The 27,335-nt window shown below is 42.3% G+C and overlaps 1 protein-coding gene across 1 annotated transcript; it reads right to left on the bottom strand.

Moving 5' to 3' along the window:
• Positions 1-96: 96 nt before the first annotated feature.
• LOC101673308 (caspase-14) lies at positions 97-26,889 on the bottom strand. The gene is made up of 7 exons (XM_004759306.3): positions 26,341-26,889; positions 24,839-24,891; positions 23,404-23,553; positions 18,956-19,181; positions 18,189-18,305; positions 4,382-4,491; positions 97-2,095 (listed from the first exon to the last, which is right to left on the bottom strand). The coding sequence occupies exons 1-7, from the start codon at positions 26,690-26,692 to the stop codon at positions 1,994-1,996; spliced, it is 1,110 nt and encodes a 369-aa protein (XP_004759363.2). The 5' UTR covers positions 26,693-26,889; the 3' UTR covers positions 97-1,993.
• Between the last annotated feature and the right edge of the window lie 446 nt (positions 26,890-27,335).

Here is a 27,335-nt window from a genome sequence, read left to right as displayed (position 1 = left end):
GCCCCTATGCTACTGCTGTCCCCCAGGAATGAGCCCCTTTGCCAGGAATACTAGGATCACACAGCATGCAAGTGAACAGAGAAGGCTCACCAGATATTTTATGAACCAAGGTGACAGTTTAATGCTCTATAAAAAAGCAAAGTTACATATCAAATATCAAAACTCAAAAGTTTAAAAAAATCACTCATACACATATATACTTCAGAAATCACATTAACTGAAAAGGACACAATTGTCCCTGAAATGGAGACAGGCCTGGAGATCTGGGTTGCTTCACTCATTGTGACCCTCAATCTTCAGAGCATTTTCACCAAACACCTGTATCCTCAATCAGGCACCAGAGTCTTATGCAATTGCCAGTAAGAACCTCTAGTTTCAGGAATAGCCACACCTGCAGGATACTCACGAACAGTTTATTAAGAAGCCAAAGTTCACTGAAGTCCAGTGGAATGAGTTCTCAGCCAAGCCAGATCTCCTGTTGTGATGTGGAAACGGGTTTAATATAGTCCAAAGTTACACCAGAAGTTAGAACACAATTACACTGAGAACTTAAACTCAGTCCAGAGTTCATTACTCTCAAATCACTGGTCTACATGCAGGTTTTCCTTCTAATGGGATGGGACCCAATTTGCATCTTAAGGAATGCATGGTAAGCACAGAATGAGAACAAAGGGCATTTCAGTAGGAAAGGAGAGAACGAATTATGATAACATAGCCAAGAGCATTCATTTAACATTGAGTAATCCACAAGTCTGATTCTGTGAGGGGATTATTGAAGGGAGAGCAAATCACCTGGTGTGGTCAAGACCCAGGCAGTGTACAAATAGTATAGGTTAAGGCCTGACAGAGAAGGACTTGGGATATTCTCCTAGGGGAATTTGAGTATATTCTGCAGGCAGTGGGGAGTCAATTATTAACAATGAGATGGGTTTTATGAAGAGATTTAAGGGAAATGTAAGGCTGACTTCCAACTTGTTCAGTTAAAGTGGCCACAGGACATCCAAGCAGGTGGGGATGACTAGAAGGTGGCTAGATGTACACAGGTAATGAGGTGAGGTCTGAGGAATGGACAAAATAATTGAAAGACAGAGACCAGTCATTCTGTAAACATTCATCACAGTGCTTCTGCGTATCTTAAGGTATGGACAGAAGCTGGGCCACAGGAATGAATGAGACACCTGGCCTCTGCCTCTTGCAGCTTATGACTGAACTGGAGAGAGCTTTAATGGCTACTACATAGCATTTAAGTACAGTTGGTGCTAAGTGCTGCAGAAGAAAAGCAAGGTGTCCGAGAGCACACAGAAAAGGCTGACCTAGCATGAGGCATTGCAAAAAGCTTCCCTGTGCAAAATATGCTTGAGCCAAACTCTGAAGGACCAAATGGACTGGGGTAGAACAGAGCGTTCCAGGCAGGGAAAAATGGTAGTTCAAAGGTACTGCATAGCAGGGAGGAAGCTGGGGAGTGGAGGAAAGGGAGAAATATGAGGCATCAAGGGCACAGAGGGCAAATGAGAACATCCAGGTAAGATTAGAGAATGGCTTATGGAGTCAAAAAGAGACGAGTCTGGCTACAATAATACGGAGGAAATCAGAAGAAACACAGGTCAAGACTATATCGAGCCAGTTCTTGAAGACAGACAAGAAAATGAGGACAAACACCAGCACCAAGTGGGGGAGGATGGGGTGTAACCAGTAAGGGAAGCACATGATAAAATGATCCACAATGTAGCTGGACTCCTGAGGTTTGATAATAGTTCAGAAAAAACATTTTCAAAAAACAGGCATCTTTTAAAAGAAATCGAATTATTTCTAAGTGTCAAATAAGCATGGTTCAATCTTAGAAAAATACCGTATATATGCAAGACGAATTGGAGAAATACAACCGGTGACAGTGATAATGCAAAACGATAACTATTAGTACAATGCTACAAATGCTCTCAGCTCTTCACAAAGTCCGTTACAAAGCAGTCCTTAGTTTTTCATCTTCCGGATATCAGAAGTACACAAATCTAGTTAAAGTTGATTCCATGACGAGTGATACTTTAATTGGTTCCTCATGTAGATGAAATTCAGTGTGTACCACTCTATTATTCACCTGAAAGATTAAAGCACAAACTGTCACCTGAGAGATTAAAGCACTGAGCAAAAGGCTGTTAGTGAACACTACAGAAAGAAACGGCCGAATGCTATGCATTCCAGAAAGCGATGCAAATGGCACTAGAAAGAGCATGTCCCACCAAGCGCTTGGAATGCAGCACTCTAGATGAGAAAACCAGTAGACTTAGGTCCACAGAGCAGGGTTTGGTCTCGACTTGCCCTGGAATAATGGCAGGCAAGATATGAATCCTTTCTGAGCCTTGGGAACACGTGGTAAAATGAAAGGGTTGGATTATGCTATGTCCAAAGCATCCCACAGCTCTACAATCTCAGGGTTCGTTGTAAGTACATTTATCATCTGCTACCTAACGAGGCTGCATGTGCCTTTAATACAAAGGCCACACCACACTCATTTCTGGATTTTTTTTTTCTTGCTACTGTCCACTCAGCAAGTGCTTTAAAAATGAAGGGTGGCATGTGGGTGGTTCAATTGGTTAAGCGGCCAACTGCTGGTTTCAGCTCAGGTCATGATCTTGGGGTCCTGGGAATCGAGCCGCACCTCTGTAAGGAGTCTGCTGGAGGATTCTCTGTCTCCTCTTCCTCTGCCCCTCCCATGAACTCTCTCTCTCGCAAATAAATAAATCAATCTTGGGGTGCCTGGGTGGTTCAGTGACCTCTGCCTTCGGCTCAGGTCATGATCTCAGGGTCCTGGGATCGAGCCCTGCATCAGGCTCTCTGCACAGCAGGGAGCCTGCTTCCTCCTCTCTCTCTGCCTCCCTCTCCGCCTACTTGTGATCTCTCTGTCGAATGAATAAATAAAATCTTTAAAAATAAATAAATCTTTAAAAATAAATAAAAATAAACGGTGTTCAGTAAAGGCTTGAAGAACACTGGTCAGCACAATTTTTCAGTTAGCTTTAGCTAAAATGAATTTCTATTTATAGTTGGTTAAATCTGTCTTTATTATAACATATTCCTGAGAAGCTGACAGGAAACTATATTCTTTAAAAAAAAAAAAAAAGAAAGAAAGAAAGAAAAGAAACTGTATCCTTAGAGAAACTAAGCAATATAAGATATTTGGGAATACAGGTGAAATGAGTGTCAGAATTGTTGTGGTCCCTCCCTATAACGTTTCCCCCCAAGGTCTTACCTCAAATGAGGCGAAAAGGAGTTTTAAAAGCTATTAAGCATCATAGGTAAAGTATTAGCAATAAATCTTTTGACTTTAAAGAAATAAAAATAGTGACCATACCTTGGAGGGGAGTAGAGTAGTTAATACATAATTGTGATTAGAGCATGAACTCTAGAAGCACCCTGCCCAGGCTGCAGTGCCAGCTCGACCACTGACCAGGCCCCATCTGTCACAGTGGATACAAATCCCACACTGCCTGAGGGGTGTTGGAAGGCTTAAACGGGATTAGTATCTGTGTAGCACAGAGAACAGTAACTGATCCGGAGTGAGCCATGCAATAGATAATAGATGTTAATAGCATCTTTGTTACTATACTCTCTTTTTAAAAAATATTTTATTTATTTGAGAGAGAGAGAGTGACAGAGAGAGCGTGAGAAGGGAAGAGGGTCAGAGGGAGAAGCAGGGTCCCCACTGACCAGGGAGCCCAATGTGGAACTTGATCCGGAGGCTCCAGGATCATGACCTGAGCTACAGGCAGACGCTTAACCAACTGAGACACCCAGGTACCCCACGTTACTGTAGTCATCTACAGTCTTTTCTAATTAGCTTTCTTTGGGTGTAAAACTCTCTGATTGAGAAGAAAATTGCCCATTAATCCTGATATGATAAACAACAATAATTGGGCCATTCTCCAAACTATGGTTTGTGTATAAATCTACCATTATTGGGCACACAGGCATTCATTCAACAAATGTGTACTATGGGCTATAAACTGGGGAGACAAATGTGAGCTAGAATCGGTCTTTGAAGAAGTCCTAAGATTCCCCCTTCGAGGGGAGTGGAGTCAGGCCAAAGCTGACTGCAAGGGTGACTACAGAGCAGGCAGGAACTTGAAAGCTCACCTCAGACCCGATGTACGCGTATTGCCAAAGAACAGAAAGTGTCAATACCCATTTCCCTCAGCAGTTGACTCAGCCAACTTTTCTGAATGCTGCCATCATCAAAACTCATGATCAGCCCATCATTTCCAAGCAACTTTTCAGTATCTCTTAAGTCTTCATGGCTAAAGTCAACCTTCTCCTGAAAACGCTCTCAACAAGTGCCATTACCATTAGGACAAACAGAGCACGTGCTCCCTTGGAATTTACTTACTTTGGTGAAGAAGTCAGCGATGTGCCACTTATTTCCATACTGTTTAAAGACTGCAGACATCGCTTCAATCATCACGGACCCAGTGCGAGGGTGCCGTAAAGCAACATGATCTACAAAGCAAACACAAGATGTTTCATCCATTTTCCTCCTCTCTTTGCACCAAACTTTGTCTTTCACCCGCGTTTAAACCTGGAAAATGGCTCTGAACTGAGAATACAGAAGCACAGACATGAAAAGGGGAAACACCTGAGCCTCCCAGGGGACTCCTGTGACCAGGAGTGCATAAACCTTCAAGAGAGCAATTCTTTTATATGAATTTTTAAAATAAAGCTTTTCAAATATACACAAAGGAAGAAAGCAAAGTTTAACAAATTCCCCATATAATCATCCCCTACACTCAACAGTTATCACCATTTTGCCATATTTACTTCATTTTCTCTTCTCTATTTTTTTTTTTCTAATGTCTGACTTTTGCTTTAGGATTTTAAGCTGAATATCCCTAAAACACACCCATATAGAATTCATTTTGGGGTCCTCAAAAGTTTAGTGAAATTTTTTTTATTATTAGTTAGATTAAAAAACATGAAACATGTCAGTTTAGTGTGGAAATTTGATGGGAATCCCAAATTTTACCCTCTAATTAATAAATCTAGGTTGGAACAGAAGAAAACATGGGGACATCTCTGCAACTGCAACACAGGCAAAGGTTTCTTAAAACACAAAAAGCATGAACTAGAACAAGAAAAAACTGATTAATTGAATGTTGTCAGAATTAAAAAGTTTTGTTTTTTGTTTTTGTTTTTTTAAAGATTTTATTTATTTATTTGACAGAGAGAGATCACAAGTAGAGAGGCAGGCAGGGAGAGAGAGAGAGGGAAGCAGGCTCCCCGCTGAGCAGAGAGCCCGATGCGGGACTCAATCCCAGGACCCTGAGATCATGACCTGAGCCGAAGGCAGCGGCTTAACCCACTGAGCCACCCAGGCGCCCTGTTTTTTGTTTTTAAAAAACAAATAAAAAATAAATAAAACGAATTTTATTTATTCATTTGAGAGAGAGAGAGAGAGAGAGCGCCCAAGCATGGGGAGAAGGAGAGCGAGAAGCAGACTCCCCGCTCAGCTAGGAGCGTGATGCAGGACTCAATCCCAGGATCCTGGGATCATGACCTGAGCCAAGGGTAGTTGCTTAGCCATCTGAGCGCCCCAGACACCGCAAAACTTTTGTTTTTTGAAAGATGTTATTAAGGAAATGAAAAGCCAGCCACGGACTGGGAAAAAATATCTGTAGTACATACATATCAAAGGACTGGTATCCAGAATACATACATAATTCTTACAAAATAACAAGAAAACCGACAACCCAATAAATAATTGGGCAAAAGATATGAGCAGACATTCAGCAACAGAAGATAAATGAATGGCCAATATGTACAGGAAAAGATAATCGGCAGTCCTCCAAGAAATGCAAATTAAACCCCCAAGGCGATACTACTCCACACCCATCAGATTGTCTGAAATTTTTAAAACAGCTCAAGACAACTGATTACACGAGGATGTGGAGCAACTGGAACTCTCTGACACTGCTGGCGGGAATGTAAATGATGCAACCACTCTGAAAAACCATCTTCAATTTGGCAGTTTCTTTGAAAGTCAAACACAGGGCACCTGGGTGGCTCAGTCAGTTAAGCATCTGCATTCAGCTAAGGTCATGATCCCAGGGTCCTAAGATCAAGTCCTGTATCTGGCTCCCTGACCAGTGGGGAGCCTGCTTCTCCCTCTGCTTGTGTTCTCTCTCTCTCTCTCTCTCTCTACCTGACAAATAAATAAATAAAATCTTGAAGAAACAAAAAAACAAAAAAACAAAAAACCTCAACATAGACCTACAGTATGAACCAACCATTTCACTTTTTGGTATGTACCCAAGAAAAACAGAAATCACATGCCCAAAGACTTCCATACATGTGTTCACAGCACCTTTACTTTTAATAACCAAAAACTAGAAACAACTCAAATGTTCACCCAGTGAATGGCTGAACACATTGTGTTATATTCACACAGCTGAATACTGGTCAGAAATAAAAGGAAATGAACTGATAGATAAAGCAACAAGGATGAATCACAAAACCATTAGGTTGAGTGGAAGAAGACAGGCAGTCAGGAAACACAGATAACTATATATAATTCACAGGGCGCCTGGGTGGCTCAGTGGGTTAAAGCCTCTGCCTTCGGCTCAGGTCATGATCCCAGGATCCTGGGATCAAGCCCCACATCAGCCTCTCTGCTCAGCAGGGAGCCTGCTTCCTCCTCTCTCTCTGCCTGCCTCTCTGCCTACTTGTAATCTCTGTCAAATAAATAAATAAAATCTTAAAAAAAAAAAACTATATCTAATTCTACTTATATAAAATTCCAGAAGATGTAATCTAACCTGTGGTAACAGGAAGTACAACTGTGGTGACCCAAGGATGGGGACAGAGGCAGGGATAGATTTCAACATGAGGAAACTTGCGGGTGACAGAGGTCTTTGCTGATCTTGATCATGGTGATGGTGTCATGAATGTATATTCCCATGTGTTCGAATGGTACACGTGGGGTATATACGGCTCATACTTCAATTACACCTCCATGACGTTGTAAACAAGTCCACAGAATGTATCTGTTCAGCGTGGGAACTATACAGGAATTTCAGTATTGTTCCTCTGAGAGTAAATCTGAGTCAGAAACACCTCATCACAAAGCTTGACAATCCATCCTGTCCAGTGAGCTTTAAGCTGCACACTGTCGCTCAATAATCAGTCAAGAAATCAATTTAGCAGATTGAAACTGCCTTTTAAAAAAAATAATGGGATAAAATGGAGTATGATAAAAAATATTAAAGTAGTTCAAATGTAGTAAGGGCAGCTATGACTTACAAAACTAGTGTTACATGTATATTTGTACTTCTATATAAAATATGTAGTAGACTACAATGAATTATGTGTTTTATCAATTCTAAAACCAAAGTTTTTTTTCCCACCAATCTGAAATCTGGATGTGCTGTATAATCTCCTCTGTGGCATAGATTAATTGGTAGTTTCTTAAGGATACAAAATAATGATATGTCTTAACAATCAAGGCATTAGATTGGGTGAAACACCACAGCTATTTCTTCCTGTGGGTTATGGCAAATAACATTTGAAAACCTCTGACCCAACACAGTCTCAACCCCTTTGAAGAATCAGGAGCAAGTCAGGAAAACAACAATCAGAGTAGCTGCCAAGTCTCTTATCAAATGATAGATTATAAATTTCTCATTGCTTTGAAAATAATCAGTGATCGTAAGTCCATGGCCATGAGGTCAGGCCTCAGGACAGATTCTCAGCCACAAAAAAATGAGTCTAATGAGTGATATTGGAGAACTTTAGACTCTGGTCGAAAGCTAGGAAATGTCCACAGATTTACGAAACAAGGTCAAATAAAATATCATTAGGACCAGGATTCTTGATATGTGCATTATGAAGTTGTTTAGAGGGGCTCCTGGGTGGCTCAGTCAGTTAAGCATCTTCTTTGGCTCAGGTCGTGATCCCAGGGTCCTGAGTCTGCTTCTCCCCCTACCAATCCACCCCCATCCCACCCCCGCTCACGATCTCTCTCCCTCTCTCAAGTCAATAAAATCTTTAAAAAAATAAAGTTGTTTAGAGAACTCTGGCCATAGAACATGAGTGGCAACCACATGACTAACTACAAATAGCCAATAAACAGGTGAAATCTTGTTGCAGTTTCTCTCCCACAGATGACATGCTTCTGTCACAAAGCAGGAGAGACAAGCTCTAGGACTCCCTGGGGTCAGGTAGCTGGTATAAATGTTTCTGGTAAGCTAAGATGACAGAAACCTGAATTTTACTGAAATCTTCCAATTATAAAAGAAAATAACTCGAAAATGTTTTAAATCTATTTTTTTCCACATGATCTTAGCCAAAAGGCCAAGAGGTGATTAAATCCATTTGTTGAATGGACAATACATCCAAATGACTCACAATTCACCCATCGACAGACCGTGTATGTATATAGATATACATATGTATACACACACATATATGTATCTTTACATATTTATCTTTCATGTGCACACACAGTAGAATATTACCCATTTATAAAAAAAGAATGAAATCTTGCCACCTGTGACAACATGAATGGACTAGAGAATATTATGCCAAGTAAAATAAGCTAGACAGAGAAAGATTGCCATATAATTTCACTTAGACAGGGAAACTAAAAACAAAGAAAAAGGGGTGCCTGGGTAGCTCAGATGTTTAAGCGTCTGACTTTGGCTCAGGTCATGATCTCAGGGTCCCGGGATCGAACCGCACATCAGGTTCTAGCCCTGCACTGGGCTCCCTGCTCAGCAGGGACTCTGCTTTACCCTCTCCCTCTCCCTCTGCTCATGCTCTCTCTCCTTCTCTATTTCTGTCACAAATGAATAAAATCTTTAAAATTAAAAATTTAAATTTTAAAAAAATTAAAGTAAAAACAAAAAAGACTCAAATACAAATGGTTTCAAATTTAAATTACAAAAGGAATCCAGCAGAAGTCCCTCTCTCTCTCCTCATCCCATGCCCAAGAAAACCAATATATCCATTTCTTGTGTATCCTTCCAGATATACACCATGTACAAAGAAGCTCATACATATTTGAGGGTACACTCATCCTCCTCCTGATCTCAGCAGCATATTATACATGCTGTTCTAGAACCTGATTTTTGTTGTTTTTGCCAGTTCATCTCGGAGATTGCTCATCATCAATAAAGAGCTTCTTCCTTTGATTAAATAGTATTTACTCTATGATTTGTCATAATTTATTTAACTAGTCCCCTATAGATAGATGTTTAGGTTGTTCTATTATAAACAATGTCACTGCATATCGTTGCACACATGTCACTCACACATGTACTAAATAATTGGAAGATAATTATATTGGCATTTATATTTGCATTATTTGCTAGACAATGCCAAGTGGTCCTCCAAAGAAATGCTATCAATTTACAGTCCTGCCAGGAATTAATAAGTATATTCTTTACCTCTTCAACAATGGCATACATTCAAACTTTCTGATCTCTGCCAATCTGATAAAAAGAGGTACTTCAATATTGTTTGCTTTCTTCTTATAAATCGAGCATCTTCTCCAGGTTAATGGTTCCCTAGGAATTATCACTTAATAGCCCAAACTCAATGTTGTATTGGGTCTTTTGCTCACTGACTCACATATTAGGAAGATTCGCACCCACCTGTGTGCTCCTCCCACACAGACACCGCTGTCAGTTTTATCATATACATACATACTTTTACATACTATTTTGAACACCACATTGTGTTTTCCCTTGAACTTTAAAAAAAAAAAAATAAAAGCAACACAAAGCCAAGTCTACTGTGACTTTTTTTACTCAAGGCTTGATTTCTGGGGTTTGATCCTTTTTATCCGATGTAGTTGTAGTTCTGCTCTTTTGGGTCCACAATTTTGTCCACACCCCAAGTTATTCTTGTCAAAATGCCCAATGAATTCTGTGTCCACCTCCTTTTTTGACCTGTCAGCAGGGCCTGATTTGTTACTCTCTTCTTCTTAAAACACTTCCTGCAACAGGATTCCAGCACACCACACCCACCTGGTTTTCTCCCATGTCAGTGGGTGCTCCTTAGTCTCCATAGCTGACTCTTCTCCATCCTGACATTCTATAAATGTTGGTGCAAAACCCATGACCCCATCCAGGACTATGGCTTTAAATAACATTACAAGCTGATGACTCCCACACTTCTCTCTCCAATGCAGCTCACTCACTTGATTCCAGATTTAAACAATCAACTGCCTTCTTTGCCTGTCTGCTGGGACAGCTAATTACCATTCCAAATTCTGGATTTCCCCTCCTCCTCACATCTGCTCTTCCTGAAGTACTCCCCACAGAGGAAAAGGGCAACTTCTTTCTTCCATTTGAAAAATCAGCCTAACTTAACCCCTGTAGATGTATGATGCCTAAGTTCAAAATTTCGGCTCTATCAGCTGCGGCTCCTGCAGTCTCTCCTAAAAATCTCCCTCCTCGGGATGCCTGGGTGGCTTAGTCAGTTAAGCATCTGCCTTGGGCTCAAGTCATGACCCTGGAGTCCTGGGATCGGGTCTCACATTGGGCTCCCTGCTCAGAGGGGAGCCTGCTTCTCCCTCTCCAACCCCACTTGTGTTCTATTTCTCTCTCTCAAATAAATAAATAAAATCTTTAAAAAAAAGTCCCCTCTCTACTGGATCATTCATTCAGCAGCTGTGCACCAGTACCGCCCATCTTTACAACAAAAACTTTGCTCCCTCATCACCATCCAGATTGTCTATTTCTCAACTCCCTTTATAGCATCAGAGTTGCTGTATCTACAGTTTCCAATTTCTTTCTTTAGCCCCCATCTCTTCAAAAATAACAAATAAGAACACAGAATAGTGCACCGAAGGCCTATGCATCCACCACCCAGATTTAACAAACAGAAAACATTTTGCTTTATCTGTTCCAGCTCTTCTCTTCTGGTGAAATACAGCTGAATCTTCCTTTGAAATTTCTCCCCAATTACCTTCTGTCCCACTTCGCTACCTTCTGTACTCTACCAGAAGCAGTCCCTGTTACAAAGATGTTGGCTGTTCTTTGTGCCATATTTTTATACTTTTACCACTATATGTTCAGTCATAACAGATTGTATTACTGTGTTTTCAAATCTTTATGTTAAAGGAATACAATCTGTATTGTTATAGCTGGCTTATCTTTATTCATTGTTCCATTTAAAACTTCTCCACTGTGATTCTTTTCAACTGGGGTACAGTACTTTCTACAGTATGAATAAAAACCACTTTTAGTGGTTTTTAGCTTTCCAGCCACTTCACTCTCCCTCCTATAAACAATTTCAAAGAAGTGCCCAGATTCGAGTGCTTAATGCACCCTCATTCATCCACTTTACAGTTTTAACACTGGGTCCAGTATCCAAGAAACCCCTCCATCTCTGGACAAATTGGGGCAGTTGGTCATCTCATCTCATGTATATACATGTGCAGAAGATTCCCCCATGCAGAGGTTCCCAAACTTTCTCAGTTCATGGTGCCCTTAGTGTCTTAGGAACTTTTTTTGCATTGCTCCTAAACCAAAAGATGTATCTCAGAGTTCCATTTATGCAAGCAGTTAGGTCTAAGCTCAGTATTATTATCTAAATAACTTACTGGCCACTCAGGGTGAAAGAACTCACACAAATTGAAAGACAAGTAATATTTTTATTTCATTCTTAAAGAACCATAATTACTTACTAATGTGATGTATGCACTTGTTGGACTCTGCATGGCTTTTCAACCTAGAATACCTAAGTACTTGCTTTTAAATCTCAGCAACCCTCCAAAGCCTAGTACCCCCAAGATAGGGTATCACTTAAAGAATGCAGCATAATCTAATTGTAGAAATCATAAACAACCTTCAGCTATTGACTCCCAGAATTAAGTACAGCTGTGTGACTTCACTGTGGCCCCCCAGTTTGGGGACCACAGCATTAAGGTATATATGCAGATGTGAAACTGTCGGGTCATGGGATGAACATGTCTTTAACTTTACTAGGAAGCATACATTGCTCTCCAAACAGGTAGGATTAATCTGCTCTCATCAGTGGTGTACGGAAGTACCTGTTGCTCCAATCCCCACGTATACTCGGGGTATATATACGAGTATACTCGTATACTGCCAGGCCATTTATGTGTTGTCTGATGAAATAAAAGTGGATAACCCTGAAAGATTTTAACACATATTCCAAATTTTCCACTTTGCTCCTCCAGATGTAAAACTTGATTAAAATAAAACATTTAATGCTATCCTGGGCTGATGGGAATTCATGGAAATCTCCAAGGCTCCTATTCTTCCAAACAAGGAAACTGAAACCTGAGCTCGAAGCAGAAAGTAAACATGAAACGCAGAGTTGCACCCTGTCCAAGGGACTAGGACCACCTCTAGCGAGGGCACGAAAGCCTTAAAGGTGTGCCCGGGAGATGCTGGAGTTCAGCCAGAGATTCCTGCATTCGCCTGTGATCCCAAAGAGAGTTGCAGTGGTCCACATGAATAAAAATCCTCCCTAAAGAAAAGTATTTCCTATTCGTGCTCTCAGGAGTCCCACAGACGAAGAGTCAACAAATGAACTAAGACTTCAAACACACAAACAAGCCACCATGAGGGACAATCAACAGAAGCAACCCAAGGACTTAGGTGGGGGAAAAGGTAATGGGAATGAGTGGAGTGGAAGAAGGTAATCGGAATTAGTATTTCAAGGTTACTTGAATCATCAGGGAGTAAAAATAAGCTTTTTTAAAATTAACTTTAGGCTACTGCATAGGTATAAAATTTCAGAAGGAACCATGAGAAAAAGAATTATGGGATGTCTACCCTCCAGATCAGTAGGGGGGACAAAAATGTTAGACTAACATACTAAACTAAAAATCAAGCAAACAGGGGCGCCTGGGTGGCTCAGTGGGTTAAGCCGCTGCCTTCGGCTCAGGTCATGATCTCAGGGTCCTGGGATCGAGTCCCACATCGGGCTCTCTGCTCTGCGGGGAGCCTGCTTCCTCCTCTCTCTCTCTCTGCCTGCCTCTCTGCCTGCTTGTGATTTCTCTCTGTCAAATAAATAAATAAAATCTTTAAAAAAAAAATAGAAAATAAATTAAAAAAAAAAATCAAGCAAACACAAGGGCCATAAAGGAAGGAAATAAAGCAAAAGAAAAATAAATAGCACAAAACAAAATTGCAAAAGGGCAAATACATCAAGTCGTAACAAAGACAAATTGCCCTAATTTACCAGTAAAATTTACCATTTAAAATTTACCATACTAAATTTAAAAAAAACAGGGGTGCCTGAGTGGCTCAGTGGGTTAAGCCTCTGCCTTCAGCTGAGGTCATGGTCCCAGGGGTTTTGGGATCAAGCCCCGCATCCATGGGGGGGGGGGGGTCTCTGCTCAGTGGGGAGCCTGCTTCCTCCTCTCTCTCTGCCTGCCTCTCTGCCTACTTGTGATCTCTCTCTGTCAAATAAATAAATAAAATCTTAAAAAAAAAAAAACAGCTATATCCTATCTAAAAGAGACCCACTTAAAACATAAAGGCGCAAAAAGGTTAATAGAAAACAGTTTGAACAGTACACCAGGCCAATATCACAAGAAAGGCACTACTTAGGGGCACCTGGGTGGCTCAGTGGGTTAAACCTTCTGCTCTCCGCTCAGGTCAGATCCCAGGGTCCTGGGATCGAGCCCCGCATCGGGCTCTCTGCTTAGTGGGGAGCCTGCTTCCCCCTCTCTCTCTGCCTGCCTCTCTGCGTACTTATGATTTCTTTCTGTCAAATAAATAAATAAAATCTTAAAAACAAAAAAGCACTACTTGGGACAGTAGATTCACTAAAGAGTGCTTAAAGCATTTTGTCTTATTTCTTCTATATATTTCACCACAATTCTAAAATCGTATGGCTCTACTCAAGTTGTGTCAAAATAAAGCAAAACCACTGGGACTACAGAAGAAACAGGCCTATCAGTAATATAACGTATGGACACGCTTATCTCTGATACTGGCAGGTCAAAGAGACAAATTTAGTGGAGACACAAAACAACTGAACACAATTATGCTTAACTGATAGAAATATTTAGAGCCCTGCATTCAACAAGTGCAGAACATTTATTCTTCATTAAGCACACACAGAGTATCTAGGAGATACCAGATGCCATCAAAAAAGTTTACCAGAGGGGTGCCTGGGTGGCTCAGTCAGTTAAGTGTCCGACTCTTGGTTTATCTCAGTGTCTGTGAGATGAGCCCTGCGTTGAGCTCCCTGCTCAGCATGGAATCTGTCTGAAAATTCTCTCCCTCTGCCCACACCGCCCCCAACCAGGCACACACACTCTCACTTTCTCTCCCTAAAAAATAACTAAATCTTCAAAATTAAGGGAAAAAAAAAGTTTACTAAAGACCAAGGCATAACCCAAGTCTCAACAGATTTTAAATCCGTATTGTAGGGGCACCTGGGTGGCTCGGTTGGCTGGGCGTCTGCCTTCGGCTAAGGTCATGATCCTAGGGTCCTGGGATCAAGTCCACATTCGGCTCCCTGCTCAGCAGGAAGTCTGGTTCTCCCTCTGCCTCCTGCTCATGCTCTCTCTCTCTCAAATAAATAAAATCTTTAAAAAAAAAATCAGTATCGAAGTCTATATTCTTTCTCAGTTCCTCGCACAAATGAACCAGATGTCAATAACAAAAGGACAAATTTTAAAATCCCAACACAGAAATTTAGAGACATAGTTCTAACACATACAAGAACAATGGAAACCTAAGAACTCTTAGAACTGAAGGATAAAAATGTTCCATGTTAAAATGCGAAGGACAGAGTGAAAGCAGTGCTCAGAAGGAATAAGAGCTCTAAAAATGCTTCTATTTTTTTAAAAGATCAAAAACAATGAGCTAAGCTGAAACAGCTGGGGAAAGAAGAGTAGCATAAACACCCCCAAAAAGAAGACCAATGGGAACGAGAGTCAAAATTAACGAAACCAAAAACAGATATGAGAGGGGATTAATAAAAGTAAAGACAGGTTCTTAACTGAAGACACCACTGGCAAGACTGATAAAGAGTAAAAGAAGAAAGCCACAAATACCAGAGATAAAAGGGGCATTACTATCGATTGACTGGACATTTCACATGATTAAAGATGTAATGAATCCTGGGCCAAGAAATGTGAAAATAAATTTTTATTTTTCTCCCACGGAGAAGCCAGTTCTCCCGGCATTATTTACCAAACAGCCCATTCCACCCGGATCAGCAATGGCTTTTTTGTCACCTACTTTCCCTGCATATCTGGTTCTGCCTCTAGGTTCTCTTCTATCCCAGTGGTCTCTCTGTCTATACACAGAGTTTTTGATACTGCTGTATGATGAAGTATTCATAGCTTACAACACAAAACCTCTCAAACATCTGCAGAGCTCACTCTTGCTCGTGTCCCCCAAGTGTCTACACAACGATCAGCTTCCCAGATATACATCTGTTTTAAAACTGCAATCTCTAGGGAGCCTGGGTGGCTCAGTGGGTTAAGCCTTTGCCTTCAGCTCAGGTCATGATCCGAGGGTCCTGGGATCAAGCCCCGCATCAGACTTTCTGCTCAGCAGGGAGACTGCTTCCCCCTCATTCTCTGCCTACTTGTGATCTGTCAAATAAATAAATAAGATCTTTAAAAAACAAAAACAAAAAAACTGCAATCTCCACTCCTGCCCTGGGACAGTCCCTATATCCCTTGCCCCTGCATTATTTTTCTCCATAGCAATAGTCACGCAACATACTTTATTTCTAGTAAACATTCCACTGAAAAGTAACCATCGCACAGAAAACTGAAAAGTTTTATATTTAGGGATATAAAACAGCTCAATACATTTCCATAAAATGAACACTCCCTATAACTGGTGCCCTCATCAAGAAACAAGATGGGGGGCACCTGGGTGGCTCAGTGGGTTAAGCCGCTGCCTTCAGCTCAGGTCATGGTCTCAGGGTCCTGGGATCGAGTCCCACATCGGGCTCTCTGCTCCGCAGGGAGCCTGCTTCCCCCTCTCTCTCTGCCTGCTGCTCTGCCTACTTGTGATCTCTCTCTCTCTCTGTGTCAAATAAATAAATAAAATATTTAAAAAAAAAAAAAGAAACAAGATGGGGCCAGAACTCCAGGAGTCTCCTTCTTGCTCCCTCTGGTCCTGAGCACCACAAACACGGCACGCGGGAGGGCAAGCACTATCCTGACCTCTGACACCACAGGTCAGTTTCGACTGTTTTTGAACTTTATACAAATGGGATCATAAAGTAGCACAATATGTAGTTTCTCGATGTTTATTGTCTGTCTCCAACTAGCACATAAGTTCTGAGGAGGGGGAGGTATTTAGTTCTTCTATTCAATACTGTGTCTCTAGTCCTTAAACACACAGAGCCCAGCACACAGTCATAAAATGCACACATTCAATAAAACTGGAACATGAAGTTCCTCACCTTGGCCTTTAACTGCTCCATATAAATTCTGTGGTTGGTTGGCATCAGCAGCTCATTTCTTTTAGTACATGTATGGCATACCACAATATGTTCGATGGTCATCTGGGCTGTTTCTAGTCTTTGATGACTTCAAATAAGGCTGCTATAGACATCTGTGTGCCAGTCTCTGGGAGGCAACGTGCTTTCATCTCTCTCGGGTAAATAACCAAGGAGTGAAATCTTACATCTCACTTTAATGGGGCTGTTTTTCACATCTTACCACTAAGTATGTTTCATTTTAAGTTGTACTCCTATGTTGCTTTGTTTACATTTCTTCACTACAATTTATCTTGAAGTCCATATGCATTTTTTAAAAAAGATATTTATTTATTTGAGAGACAGAGAAACAGAGAGAGAGGGAACACAAGAGGGGGAGAGGGAGAAGCAGGCTTCCCGCTGAGCAGGGAGCCGGAGTGGGGCTTGATCCCGAGACCCTGGGATCGTGACCTGAGCTGAAGGCAGCTGCCTAACAACTGAGCCACTCAGGCACCCTCCATATACATTTTTTTTTTTAAAGATTTTATTTATTTTATTTGAGAGAGAGAGAGAGATCACAAGTAGGCAGAGAGTCAGGCAAAGAGAGAAGGGGAAGCAGGCTCGCCACTGAGCAGAGAGCCCGATGCGGGACTCAATCCCAGGACCCTGGGATCATAACCTGAGCCTAAGGCAGTGGCTTAATCCACTGAGCCACCCAGGCGTCCCACTCCATATACATTTTTATAAATTGCCTTAATCCTCTTGAAAGAAGTTAAGATAAAAACATTTAAAGGGGGCTCCTGGGTGGCTCAGTGGGTTAAAGCCTCTGCCTTCGGCTCAAGTCATGATCCCAGGGTCCTGGGATCGATCCCCACATCGGGCTCTCTGCTCCACGGGGAGCCTGCTTTTTCCTCTTTCTCTCTGCCTGCCTCTCTGCCTACTTGTGATCTCTGCCTGTCAAATAAATAAATAAAATCTTTAAAAAAAAAAAAAAACATTTAAAGGGGGTCATCTGGCTGGCTTAGTTGGTAGAGTATGTGACACCTGATCTCCAGGTTGTGAGTTCAAGCCCCATGTTGGGTGTAGAGATGACTTAAAAAAAAAAAAATAAAGGCCAGCGAAAGAAATGTCCTTGACCTCTTAATTCTAACTCTCCTCCAAGTGCACCAAGTGAAGGGATGGCTCTTCACACACAAGATTCTTTTGAACCTTACCTTATTATTAATAATAATAGTATTAGTAATGAAGTAATGATGATTATAATATTATTAGCATAATGTATTAGTAATAACAGTAGCTAATTTCCTTTTTTGGATTTATTATGCTAGTTATTATGATAAGCATGTCTGCGGCTATATAACTCAATTTCCATAACATCTCAATGACATAAGTAAATTCCATCATTCCCACTTTACATGAAGAAACTGATATATCTAGAGATAAAAAAATACTGAAGTTCTCCAACATAGCAAATGGCAGAACTAGCTTTGGGGCCAAGACCTTTTTCACAGGAAAGCCAATGATCTTATTTACCATGTGATCCTTTGCTCAGAGGGTCATACCTTCCCAGAAGAAATGGACAGTAAGATGTCAACCTGTCATCTCTGAAAAGTGAGAACATGTGTAAAGAGAGATGGGTACGTGAAGAATTCTCCTTATACATGTCAATTTGTAAAGCACTGATAATTTATAAATTAAAAAAAAAAGATATGCATGACCCAGACTTTCTGAAAGAAAAGTGCGTGTCACTGTCATCTACCCTCATGTCTCACCTGCCTGGGTGGGATAGATGATGAAATAATCACTGAAGGTGGGCAGCCTCCTCTTCTCAGCTACGTCATCAGACTCCATGGGTTCATCGTCTGTCTCGACACCGCTGTCTCTTTTCTCTGTTTGTTGAAGAACAAAAGGACAAACTACAGTAATACACCACAGATACCAGGAGCCCTCACTCCAAGTCCCAATGAGCTTGTATCTCCACAAGAGACAGAAATATCCACAGAAGCTACAGAGATTGGATGTCAGCCCCACAGGCCACCTGGCAACCCATGGATGGTGGGATGGCCCTTGGAAACTGCACACATCTCTCTCTGACATGAGGTCCCCTGCCCCCACTAATGATGTGAGGGACTTAAACCCTTCCTCAGCCCAAGCTCCCCTTCTATCCCTTCCTCCCAGCCGAAAGGCCCTACTACACTACACGACTAAAGTCACATCAGCTGAGGGGCCTCTGATTTTAAAGAAACAAATAGGGGCGCCTGGGTGGCTCGGTCATTAAGCGTCTGCCTTCAGCTCAGGTCATGATCACAGGGTCTTGGAATCGAGCCCCGCATTGGGCTCCCTGCTTCATGGAAAGCCTGCTTCTCCCTCTCCCACTTCCTCTGCTTGAGTTCCCTCTCTCACTGTGTCTCTCTCTATCAAATAAATAAATAAAATCTTTAAAAACAAAAACAAATATTTTGAACTTCTTTTTCTTTTCGTAATCATCCGGATGAGAATTTCTTAGAAACATGACTGTCACAAAGAAGTCTTCACTTACCTCCTCTGCAGGCCTGGATGATAAAGATCTTTGGCTTCTCCTGTAGTGCTGGACAATTTTTATTATTAAACATTTCAAAAATGTCCTCTAGGCTGACTTTTTCACCATCTTCCATTTTAATAAAGCCTTTCTCTCCGTGGGACATAAGGGTAACAAGGCAACAGCCAACATCATCTTTACTTTCATTGAGTCCATCACGAAATGATCTTATTTTCTCAATTAACTCCTGTAAAATAGGTTAACATATTCAAAAGAACTAGAGGTAAGAAAAACCAGAAATGCCAGAGACAGCCCCTTTCCTAGGCAATCTGAAGACATAGCAAATATGAAAAGAAATCACAACTGAAACAGGATTAGTATGAGATAAACACCACTTCCTTAACTTGTTTCCCTTTCAGTTGATTTCTTCTTGTGCCGCTGGTTCTTTTTTGACAGAATTGGGGCATTTCCAATTCTCTACCACAAAATACAACAAAATGACAGCTCTCCAACAGGCTAGTGTATGTAGATTTTATATCATTAGCTTGTTTTAACATATAAAAGTTGTTATTCTCTAAAACTAATGCCCTCAAAAAGCTAGAAATGGAAGGGAATGGAAGTGTCTACCAATAATATACACCTGCCAGAACTTATGGGGAGACTTCATCAGAACCAAGCCCCCCAGAGAGAGAAGCAAGGCAGGAATGACTGCTACCACTGCTCCCATGCCCCTCATAGCCAAGATCCCAGCTCCTCGCTTCAATAAAGTGAGTAAAAGTTAAATGAAGTCCATCTCACACTTGTCAGAATGGCTAAAATTAACCATTCAGGAAACAAAAGATGTTGGTGAGGATACAGAGAAAAGGGAACCCTCTTACACTGTTGGTGGGAATGCAAACTGGGCAGCCACTCTGGAGAACAGTGTGGAGGGTCCTCTAAAAGTTAAAAATAGAACTACTTTATGACCCAGCAATTGCACTACTACATATTTATCCAAAGGATACAAACTCAGTGATCCAAAGGGGCACATACGCTCCAATGTTTATAGCAGCAATGTCCACAATGGCCAAACTATGGAAAGAGCCCGATGGCCATCAACAGATGAAAGGATAAAGATGATGTGATATATGTGTGTGATGGAGTATTACTTAGCCATCAAAAAGAATGAAATCTTGCCATTTGCGAGGACATAGATGGAACTAGAGTATTATACACTAAATAAGTCAGTCAGAAAAAGAAGTATCACATGATTTCACTCAGAAGTGGAATTTAACAAATGAAACAGATGAAAATAGGGGAAGGGAAGGAAAAATGAGATAAAAACAGAGGGCGGCAAACCAAAAAAGACTCTTAATCATAGGAAATAAACTGGGGGTTGCTGGAGGGAGGTTGGTGGAGGGATGAGGTAGCTGGGTGATGGGCATTAAGGAGGGCACTGGATGTAATGAGCACTGGGTGTTACGTGCAACTGATGAATCACTGACCTCTACCTCTGAAACTAGTGATACACTGTATGTTAATTAAATTGAATTTACATCAAGAATATTTAAAACGAAGTCTAAATATGGGAAATAAAGAGCTAAAATTCATTACTTACAAATACCATGACTATCTGACTATCTAGAAATATAAAATAATCAACCAATACTGGAACTAGCGACCAGACATCTGACCAGACACAAGATTAACTCATAAAGATCTAACGCTTCCCCCGACCAGTTACCTGGCAACAACGATTAATTTTTTAATGTTTTTTAAAGATCTTATTTATTTGAGAGAGAGACTACAGAGACCAAGCATGAGCAGGGGGAGGGGCAGAGGAAGAAGCAGACTGCTCGGTGAGCAGGGAGCCGCATGTGGGACTTGATCCCAGGACCCTGAGATCATGACCTGAGCTGAAGGCAGACACTTAACTGAGGTACCCAGATGCCCTGGCAACAATCACTTAAACCACATAACGAAAAGGGGGTCCCGTTCGTGGTCACACCCAAACAAGGACAATACCTAGGAATAAGCCTAAGAAACACACATTACCTAAATGAAGAAAAGGAAAGCTTTAGGGAAGAGGCAACATACACCATGACAAGCCCATGCTTCTGTTAATACTATTAATTTGCCAATTCTCTCCAAATGAATCTCTATTCCATGTCATGGCAATCAAACTCCCAAAGGATTTCAGGGGAATTTAACCAGATTATTCTCAAGCTCACAGAGAACAGATGATGTTCAGGAAGTGTCAAGAATATTCAGAAGTCAAAAAGGAGGGGGATAAAAAAGGAGGTCTAGGTCATATCAGACATCAAAATGTCTTAAAAAAAAAAAAAAGAAAAAAATCACAGTGAGTGAAACTGTGATTTAATGGCAGAAGTATAAACAAATATATGAATGGAATATTTTAGATTCTAGAAACCAATCAAATTGTATACAGGACTTTATTTCACAATAAAGGTGGAGTTTCAAATATGTGGGGGAAGGACACATCATTCAGTAGATGCTGAGACAGCTGACTATCCATCTGGACATATGGCAAAGCCTCTTACCACGCAGTTAGCAAAAAAATAAAATTCCAGAGACTTAGAAAGGAAACCTTAAATTATACAAATAGTACATAAAAATAATTTAAACATTTTTTAAGTTGGGAAGGCATGGGATTTGATCAAGACACCAAAACCAAAAAGCCGCCAAGAAAGATTGACATGTTTACTCACAAAAAAATTTAAAAAGACTTCTATACAACTTAAGACAACAACAAAAATCCAAAGACAAGTAACAGAGACAAGAGAAAAATATTTGTACTACATTTTGTAAATGAATAAAGTCCAGAAAAATAACTCTAAAAGCAGGAAAAAGATGACCCAGTAGGAAAAAGGGCAAAGGAAACAGAACCATTTATAGAAGGAAAATAAGGGCCAAAAGATGTCTAACCAAATTAATAATCTGGAAAATGAAACTAAGAACAATGAAATACTTTGCCAGTAAAACTGCTAATATTTACAAATAAACTAAACGTTGCCAGGATGCAGGAAAAGCAGCCACTGGAGCCCCCTAAGAGAATAAACGAAAGGAACATTGGCAGTATCTGTCATCTGATTCAAAACCATGCAATATGTAAGAGATTCTGGTACAATCCTTGGGGAAAGTGAAAGAGTCTATTTTTACCTCTGAAACTATGATAAAATCAAAGCTTACTGGGCAGTTGCTCTTCTGCGCATTTTGACACAGCTCATTCATTATCACCATAGCCCTCCAAGACAAGTCACTCTCATCAACCCCGATTCCGGGAGAGAAAAGTAGTCAATTTCTGGCAGGGCTCCTGAAAACTACGGCATTATGGACTTCTGGAGCCAGAAAATTCTTTGCTGAGGGGGCTCTTCCCCCACTAGAGGCCAGCAGTACCCTCCAGGTGAGACAACCAGAAATGTCTTTACACATGGCCAAATAAGGGGGAAAAATCAGGCCCGCCCCATGAGAACCAGATTTAAGAGAACTAGGAAGAGACAGGATTCCCGCTCAGGCAATCTACGTGGAATCCGAAGCCCCTGCTGCGCTGTTCCTTGACATTCATTAGCAGAGACTCCTGGGATCTAGGAAGGGCTTTCCTATGTTACTACCCCTAAAAAAGGCTAGGTCTAGGTCAAGACTGAGCTAGGGTTCAAAAGTTCCCACCACGGCTCTTCCACATTATTTTTTCAGTATCATCTAGTTAGGTCACAATGCAATTCCTCCCAGGATTATCAACTCCCTCTCTACACCTCTTCCAGGTTCCACGTGAATCCTGCAAGGACCCACACTGCTAGAATGCAAGAAACCAGCCTCCTGGTGACTTCTCAAAGGGATTTCTAGGTCTTTCCTGCTCCCAAAGGCTCTGGAAATTGCCTACTCCAGACTCACGCCCTGTCCTTGGGCCTCCTTGCCCATCTTGCTTAGAATGCCTTCTTAGCACAGACCTGTACCCCTGGGGATAAAAATATATGTTTATAAAAAATAAAAAAATTAAAAAAAAAAAAGAATGCCTTCTTGGGTCCCCTTCCCTCTTCAACTGCGTAGCCCTAGCCAAGACTGGAGCCCAAGAGGTCCCTGCTTGACTGGAAGTGGAGACAGGGTATCACACACTTAAGATTACAAAAGCATCAGGAAGTTTATGAAGACATTCATGGGATTGTGCTCAGCAAGCCCTGGTTCTTGCCAGGAGTTAAAACCCAGTATTTTTATTTTTTTTTAGATTTATTTATTTATTTGAGAGAGACAGAACATGAGCAGAGGGAGGGGCAGTGAGAAGGGAGAGAAATCCTAAAGCAGACTCCCCCACCGAGCATGGAGTCAGACGTAGGACCCTGAGTGGAAACCAAGAGTGAGATGCTTAACTGACTAAGCCACCCAGGTGCCCCTCCAAAACCCAATTTTAAAAAATAAAATAAAATAAAGGAAAATTATAAGTTACATTTTTTCATTTTTGTTTTTAATTTTACCATTTTATTAGGATCGATGCACTGTGTGTGCTCAAACCGGCACTGGCCAAGCCACTCCTCCATTAGACAGATGTCCCGGTGAGCCCCAGGTCTGTTCTTCTCCACGCACATGACGAAAGCCTTCCGCTTGCCTCTCAAGTCATAACAGTCCTATTTTCCAAGAAAGCCAAAAACATTTAAATCAAATGAAACTCAGAAATCCAAACACATCACGATATGAAATAATGAATTTCTTTTAGGATCAATGGTGAGGTTTCCCAGTTCAGATCAGAGCTGCAACAGGGACTGTCTCTTATTAGTCATGGAAGGAGGGTGCGGGGAGGCGTGACTAGACTTATCCTTTTTTCAAATATCTTCCCTGCACTAGGACTAATAGGCCAATCTCAATTTTAAATGCCTATGTATAGTTATCACTATCCCTTTAAGGAAACATAGCAGACAGAGGAGTAGAGTAAATGACCACACAGGGCTGTAGTCATCCAAATCTAGAATAGGAGACATTCTACAGACAACCTGCTTTCTTCAATAAGTAAACAATAAGAAAAGTATCCTAAGCTAAGAGGAGAAGTATCCTAAGCTAAGAGCCTTAAGACACCAAAGCAATAGGCTATAATAATTGTGTTGACTTTGTATGAGTCCACATCCTGATTCAAACAACACATCTGAATTCTGGAACAATGGAAAGAAATTTTTAAAATAAATAAAAATTAAAAAACAAAACAAAACAACAACAAAAAACACCTGCAAAAGACAGGACCCAATCCATGAAATCTGAATTCCAACTGCATCTTTGCACACACTAAGGAAGTTGTTTTTAGGTAGAATAACGGTACTGCGGTTGTTTTGAACCAACCTCTTTCTCATACTAAAGATTTAGAGGTTCATACTAAGGTATCTGTAGATGAATGTGATAGGTTATTTGGATTTGCTTTAAAATAATGGGGCCAGGAACCAGGCAAAACAAGATTGGCTCTAAGTTACTAATTTGTTGAAGCAAGGTCATTAGTATATCGGGCTGGAGTTTGAGAGATTTGTCTTTCTATTCTATTTTAGTATTTGCTGAAAATTTACATCATAAAACTTAAAATAAGCAAACAAACCCTACAATCAGCAATTTAAATAGCCATCCATCCAAGGCCACACAGCCTGTTATCCTCGAACCCCCAGTGCCTCATTTATCCTGATTTATAAAACAGAAATAACAGCAGTGTATACCTTGTTTGGCTAATGAAGGCAGATGGTTTTAAATGGCTCATGTTTATCTTTCACAATCATAACAGAAAGCACTGAGATCTGACCACCTGAGACAACCATACAGATAATTTCATTTAACCAACAAGAGCAGCATAAAAAATATTCCAATGTCAGCTAAAATGGCTAAGTACCCTCATTCCAAACCAGTGTGTAGTGCTGGAGAAAGAGCAAAAATATTTACCAGTTCGCCATCCACACAATCATAGCTTCTCTTTGGAATCTTTCTTGGAATCTCTGAATGAATTTTCATGGAAAGAGAATAAAACAGAAAAAGGGCATGACTGCATTATTTTTTCCACATTTTTTTTTCCCCCTTTTCAATCAATCCACTGTCATTCCTGTTTACAGGAAGCTCTTCCCAGGGAATTCTGTTGTCTCTTAGGCTTTCAGGTCCAGCAGGCTTCAACCTCACTTTAGAACAGGTTCCTTGGATTATGAAACTTTCAAACTCATACAAGGCTAGAAACCTAAAAAAGACCTCCCTTAGACCCAGTTAGGTGCAAGGGCAGAAAGACAGGCAATCAATAAAAAGGACAAGGTGTAATTGCTTGACATTACTGCACTTGTACTTCCTGAAGAGGAGAGCAAGACGTAATAAAGGGAACTAGTTGTTGTTTTTTTTAAATTTAACATAATCTCTTAGCATTTAATTCAAATATTTATTGGGTGCATCCAACAGTGCACAGCCATAATCTTGCGTAGTCTGGATGATTCTGGAAAAAAAAACAACCCACTTTGCCAATAGTAAGAGAGACTCAAAGCCTAAAGAACTGAGAACACCTGAAGTGCTCGAGTGATGGGGCTGGTACAGGTGACGAAAAGCAGGGAGAGCCAAGCCTCCTCCGGGCGGGCAGGCTGCCCACTTGCCACGGCGGGTGTTCGGTGAGCCGTCACCGTTGTGATCCGCTCATTACAAATATAAACACCACCAGCAACGGTAACACACCTCAAAGCTCAGTCAGATCGTAAGCACGCTAATGGCAGTCACCCACGGTGTATTTTAGTGTCTACATCGATGGCTCCCATGTAAGTGCTGCTTTCTCTGTCTCACACGCACTTAAGTGTGCATATGTTTATTAAATCTGGAGGGAGAAACCCCCTCCCTTAACCTGTTAGATACTGCATTTCTTGACCATAAGCCACATCTTCCTGGGATTAATGGCAAATAGTCCCATGGTGCGCAAGAACAGGAGCCCTTCGCCCCACTCATGCCCTGGAGATGCTACAGCGGGAATTCCAATACCGCGCTGCTCGCTACATCATTTGGAAACCTCCCACATCATCATCTCTTGAAGGTACATGTTAACAAAGCATCTCAGGCCTGCTGAGTCGATCTGATCTCTGAGCCCACCCCAAAATGTGCTGGTAGACCCTGATGGCTGCTCTTCGATGGGTCATTCGCATTCCGCGCTCGGGAACCGCGACTCTCGGGGCTGCTTGCCCCCTCGCCCCCCCGCCCCCCAGCTCCCACTTCCCGCCGCGCGTCACCGGGTCCCAGGGCGCCCGCCGGCTCTTCGCTCTCCACCCTAGTCAAACCGGGCGTCCCGTTCCCGAGCCAAGCCCGGAACCCCGGGGGCAGCCGGGCCAAACCCCGCGCTTACGCGGGCCGGGCCCCCCATCCCCAGTACCCCCGGCTCACCAGGCCCCGCCCGCAGCCCGGGTACCTGGCCGCCCCCAGCTCACCCCGGTCGTCGGCGTCCCCGGCGCCCTGCCAGCGGCGGAGCAAGTCGGCGCGGCGGAGCTGCTGCAGCACCTTGACGAGGACGCGCGACGCGGAGGCGGGCTCGCAGTAGTGCTGCACCAGGAGACCCGCCAGCCTTTCCTTGCTGTTGCCCGCCAGCTCCAGCCGCAAGGGGGTCACGCGCGGCTCCTCATCCACAGACTTGAGGAAGATGCGGAAGTAGCTCAGCTCCTGCGGGGACAGCAGGTCCAGGGTCTCCTGCACGCGGCTCTGCAGGTCCACGGCCGCGGTGATCGGAGGCGCCCGGAGGCCGTTGGACTCCGAGCGCCCGCAGCTCTCCAGGCCTCTCTCCATCACCACCCAAAGGTGCCGAAACGCCCGGACCGGAGGGACCCACCGCCGAGGTCAGCGCCCCGCAGACCGCGCACGCCTCCCGCTTCTCCGCTTTGTTTTGTAAAACGGAGGCGTTTCCGCCCGCTTCTGCAACAGCCAAGCGCGCTGGCCGCGGTGACCGGGACTCTCCCGCGGGGTTTCCTCTCCCGCCCCGCCCAGCTCTCGAGGCCCCGCCCCCGCCCCGCCGGCTCCGGGTTAACCCTTGGAGCTGGTTTAGGAAGTCAGGTGGGCTCCTCGGTGGCTCTCTTCCATGGCTGCGCGTCAGGGTCACCTGGGTGACTTTTAAAAAACTACTCGTGCCCAGGCCGCAACCCAGCCTGATTACATTCGAATTTCCGGGTGGCAGACCCAGACATTAGCAGCTTTTAAAGCTCTTCAGTTGATTCCAATGTGCAGCCTCCTTTGAGAACCACTGATCTTAGATCCAGAGTGTTTATCAGCTATCTAATCCACTGGCTCCTACTTGGAAGAACCACTGGGAAGACCTTGGACGCTAAAATAACACCTAGAGACTACTGCATTCAGCCAGCTTATTTTGGAGATGGGAGTGGTGGAAAAATTGAGACTTGAGAATTTGAAGGTAACAAGTAGTTGGAAATGCACA

Source organism: Mustela putorius, unplaced genomic scaffold, assembly GCF_011764305.1.
Source record: "Mustela putorius furo isolate JIRA1106 unplaced genomic scaffold, ASM1176430v1.1 tig00003834_pilon_pilon_pilon, whole genome shotgun sequence".
Taxonomy (NCBI): domain Eukaryota; kingdom Metazoa; phylum Chordata; class Mammalia; order Carnivora; family Mustelidae; genus Mustela; species Mustela putorius.
The sequence above is the reverse complement of the archived record's forward strand: the minus strand, read 5'-3'. Positions and strand labels throughout refer to the sequence as shown.

Bases quoted from the DNA above. Each gene is read 5' to 3' on its own strand.
- LOC101673308 (XM_004759306.3), bottom strand. From the start codon at position 26,692: ATGGAGAGAGGCCTGGAGAGCTGCGGGCGCTCGGAGTCCAACGGCCTC. The intron at 24,892-26,340 runs GTGAGCTGGGGG...AAATTCATTCAG, and splicing joins CGGGGACGCCGACGACCGGG to AGATTCCAAGAAAGATTCCA. The intron at 2,096-4,381 runs GTAAGTAAATTC...TTAATCTTTCAG, and splicing joins TCGCTGACTTCTTCACCAAA to GTGAATAATAGAGTGGTACA.